Genomic DNA, 4,119 nt, shown 5'->3' on the forward strand with positions numbered 1-4,119 from the left:
TGTCTGGCATGAGATTAGGCTTTGTCGGAACACCAGGAGGACTGTTGGCTAGGAGTACAGGAGTTGAAGCAACAGCAGGACCAACTGGAGGAGAGGTAACAGATTTTGGGGTTTCATTATTTTGTTTATTTTGGTGCCAAAACCTAACAAATTACACATGACAAAGGGACTGGTTGAATGTTTTGTTTTAACATGGATTTCAATTCATCTTATGAGTGATTATTTTCCTTATGTTTGAATTTATGTGGGATCGGACTGGTGACGCAAACCCATCACTTCCCTCTCTTTCCTCCCTTCTTTCACGGCTTCCCTATTTCCCACATCCCTCCTCCTCTCCTTCTGTCATTGCCTTCCCTCTCTCCTTTCTTCTCTTCCCACGGGAGAAGTCTCATATGCCAGATTTCAGCAGAGCACCGACAGACCACGCTCTCCAAATACAAGCTACATTAACCTGCAACAATGTGGAATTCCAGTATTTATCCAAACCCTATTCTATGGAAGGCAGGAGAGGGTGGTAACTGCAGTACTTTGAAGTCGAGCAGCATAGATTCTATAAAAAGCAGAGAAAGAAAAACATGCTATTTTCCCTCTTTTCCCTTCAGCAGACGGGTAAAAACAACCTGAGAAAACAGTTGCCGTAAACGATGCATGGTCGCTACGGTGAGAAGGCAGAAAACCCAAGTCATCTTTTCTCTCTCATGAGAGAATCTCCCCATGCATGAGCCCCGTTGGAATTGAGATGAAAGCATAATCAAGCTACCGTGAGATAGCAGAGCGATACTCAGAATTCTGAAGGGCTCACCCTACACTGCTGTCTCTGTTACCATGGCAACCCTTTTGAGGTGAGAGAGAGGACATAGAGCCAGGAGTAAATCTCCCCCCTCTGTAGCTTCAGGAATGCAGGTGAACTCTCTCTCTTTCTCTTTCTCTTTCTCTCTCGTCTCTCTCTCTCTCTCTCTCTCTCTCTCTCTCATACCTTTATAAATCCCCCCCTTCTTTTCAAAATGAACACATTCCATGGGGCTGTGCTGTACTTTTCATACTGCACTTTTTTATGAATCACATCACGGCATGTCAGCGCCTACCTCTGAGTGCACCTTGCTTGTTAAAATATGGCTTGGAGACAGTGTATCACTTCATACATGACTTTAGTTTCCAGACTCGTTTATATCGGTCTATAAATCAGCCCTGTGCTGGGGAGTAATCAGACGAGAGCTTAAGGGAGGGTGTGAGTGAGTGGAGAGTGAATAAAGACTGCATATAGTGTACAGTAAGTGGGTCAGGGAGATGGGCGATCCTACACGCTCATATTATACACAGGGGCAGCACCTAGGCTGCACTCATAGGACAATGGTCTGGTGACACACACACAAGCAGGCAGAGAGAGTAAGAAAAACAAAAAAGAGAGAGAGAGAGATAGACAGACAGAGAGAGAGAGAGAGAGAGATAGACAGAGAGAGAGAGAGAGAGAGAGAGAGAGAGAGAGAGAGATAGACAGAGAGAGAGAGAGAGAGAGAGAGAGAGATAGACAGAGAGAGAGAGAGGGGGACAGAGAGAGTTGTTCCTACCTCTAAGAAGCAGGTCCCGGCTGCAGTGTTCTCTTTGATGGACACGTTGTAGAAGCTGCTGGAGAACACCGGCTCGTTGTCGTTTACATCCTGAAGCACGATGTCCACCCTCGCCGTGGACGAGAGGGGCGGCCGCCCGTTGTCAGTGGCGACCACCGTCACGCTCGGCGCCGGCTCTGACTCGTAATCCAGCGCCGTCGCCGTAGTAATGATCCCCGTCACCGGGTCGATGGAGAACCAATCAGAGTGGGTGTTCTTGTCCTGGCGGAGGGTGTATTTGATGTCCCCATTGGGCCCCTGGTCCTTGTCTCTGGCGGTGACCTGTAACACGAAGGAGCCAGGGTAGACCACCTCTGGTATGGTCTGTCTGTAGGCCTGCTGGTCGAACAGAGGGGGGTTGTCATTCACGTCTGTCACCTGGATGGTGAAGGAGGACTCGGCCCTCAGGGGAGGCGTTCCTGAGTCTGTAGCCATCACCCTCAGCTCATACGAGTCCCTCTCCTCGCGGTCCAACACCTGGTCTACGCAGATCAGGTAGATGATGCTGTCCTTTGTTGTCAGGGCAAACTTCCCGTCGCCGCCCTCTAAGGAGACGTTCACGTTGGCGTATTCGCCATAATCTGGGTCTGTGACGGAGATCCGGGCTACATACTGACCCGGCTGGGCTCCTTCAGAGATCCTGGGGGACCCGTCCTCACTGAGGAAAATGATGGTCATGGTGGGCTGGTTGTCGTTGAAGTCGCGGACGTGGATTGTGACAAACGCATTGGTTACCTAAAAGTAATAACAGAACGAAACTCTACTCATCACTTTCTCCAACAAACAAAGAGGGCTTTCATAATGTTCAGATTACTAAACATATACACACACAGAGGCTCAAGAATGGTGAATTAAAGATGCAATCTGTACATTTCTTTTTCTTGTCAAAAGTATTGGTCTCAGTGATAGACTTCTCTTTTGTGTAAGTATGTACTATATACATTTGTAGTAGAGTTTACATAAGGGAAATCAACGTTGTAGATTGAACCTTTAATGAGGTCTTGATATAAAAATAGGAATGGAATGTGTTGCTGACCTCTGGGTGGCTGGCGTTGTCTCGGGCCTGGACCACCAGCTCATGGACCCTCTTCAGCTCAAAGTCCAGCGGCTGGTTCAGCGTTATGACCCCTGACTTCGTGTCCATGACGAAGTAGCGGTCAGGGTCGCTCTGGCGACGGTTGATCTCATACAGAACCAGCCCATTATCCCCCTCGTCTGCATCCGACGCAAACACCTGTGGTAGTCAAGACAAGAATACATCTGATTCAACTCTATTCACAATGACCTTTATTGGCAACACAAATGCAGATATTGCCAAAGCAGTAAACTGTATCATCATCATTATCATTGAGGAGATAGACAACATGAATTACAGTCATCCATCAATAATGAAAAGACCCAAACCTGTAGTATGCTGCTGCCCTGTGGCAGGCTCTCAGAGATGATGGCGTGGTATCTACTCTGGTTGAAGAGTGGGGCGTGGTCGTTTATGTCCGTCACAGACACGTCCAGAGTCATCACCCCCGTCCGCCTGGGCGAGCCCCCATCGAAGGCCTCCAGGACCAGGCTGAAGGAGGACCTCTTCTCCCTGTCCAGTACTCCGTTCACCACCAGGTCCAGATACAGCGCCTTGTTAGCTGCTCTCTTGGTCTCCAGCCTGAAGGCCTGGCCCACGTTCCCCTCTTTAATCACGTATCCCTGGGTGGTCAGCTGGTCCTTGTCCGCGTCCGTCGCCGGCTCCAGGGAAAACCGCGTTCCCACCGCCGTCTGCTCGGGGATCTTCAGGTTGGCCTTCGTCTTTGGGAACGCCGGCTGGTGGTCGTTGATGTCGTTGACGGTGATCGACACCTCCACGGTGACTCCGGTCATCGTCACGGCGATGAAGCTGTAGTGGTCTCTCTGCTCGCGGTCCAGGCTGCGAGCGGTCGTTATGATGCCGGTGGTCTCGTCGATGTGGAGGTCGCTGCCCACGCCCGTCCCCTCGTGGTCGGAGATGAAGTACAGACTGGCGGTGACGCCGGGCGGTAACCCGGCGCTGATGTCGCCGACGATGGTCCCCTCCGGCTGCTCTTCGTCCAGCTGGAGTTCGAGCGCTCCCAGGACTGCGGTGGAGTGGACCATCACTAGCTCCAGGACCACGTAGAGGAGCAGGAGGGACCGCCGTCTCCACGCGCCCGAACACACACATGGTCCGCTGGCCCAAGCCCTGGTCCCTGTACCTTTACTTGTTATCATCATGGCTGGGTCCTCCTACACCTGAGAGAGGGGACAGAGAGGACCACGGCAGCCAAAGTGAGAATCAAAGTCTCAAACAGGTCATTCTGGTCATGCAGTCATTGTGGCAGCTTTCCTTATGATTGCATGCAAACATTACAGACCCTCTACAATGATGGTCACCAATTGGTTTGGTGCATTGAATGGGTCACAAATTGTGTTTATTGGGTGGTAACATTTGAAAAGTTCTGGATTGGTTAAAACAATAATACCCCTGCACTAAAAGACACTGGTATTA

At 50.4% G+C, this 4,119-nt stretch overlaps 1 protein-coding gene across 1 annotated transcript in view; it reads right to left on the minus strand.

The window, feature by feature from the left end:
- dchs1b (dachsous cadherin-related 1b) overlaps window positions 1–3,845 on the minus strand; it is a gene marked incomplete at both ends in the record, with an annotated part of 73,949 nt that extends 70,104 nt beyond the window's left edge. The window contains 3 exons of the mRNA XM_083665516.1: window positions 1,569–2,342; window positions 2,644–2,841; window positions 3,012–3,845. Of these exons, the coding sequence (XP_083521642.1) occupies window positions 1,569–2,342; window positions 2,644–2,841; window positions 3,012–3,845 (1,806 nt within the window). The remainder of the gene's footprint in view (window positions 1–1,568; window positions 2,343–2,643; window positions 2,842–3,011) is intronic.
- Window positions 3,846–4,119: the final 274 nt, after the last annotated feature.

The sequence above is a fragment of the Argentina silus genome (genome assembly GCF_951799395.1).
Source record: "Argentina silus genome assembly, chromosome: 2".
NCBI classification, from domain to species: Eukaryota; Metazoa; Chordata; class Actinopteri; order Argentiniformes; family Argentinidae; genus Argentina; species Argentina silus.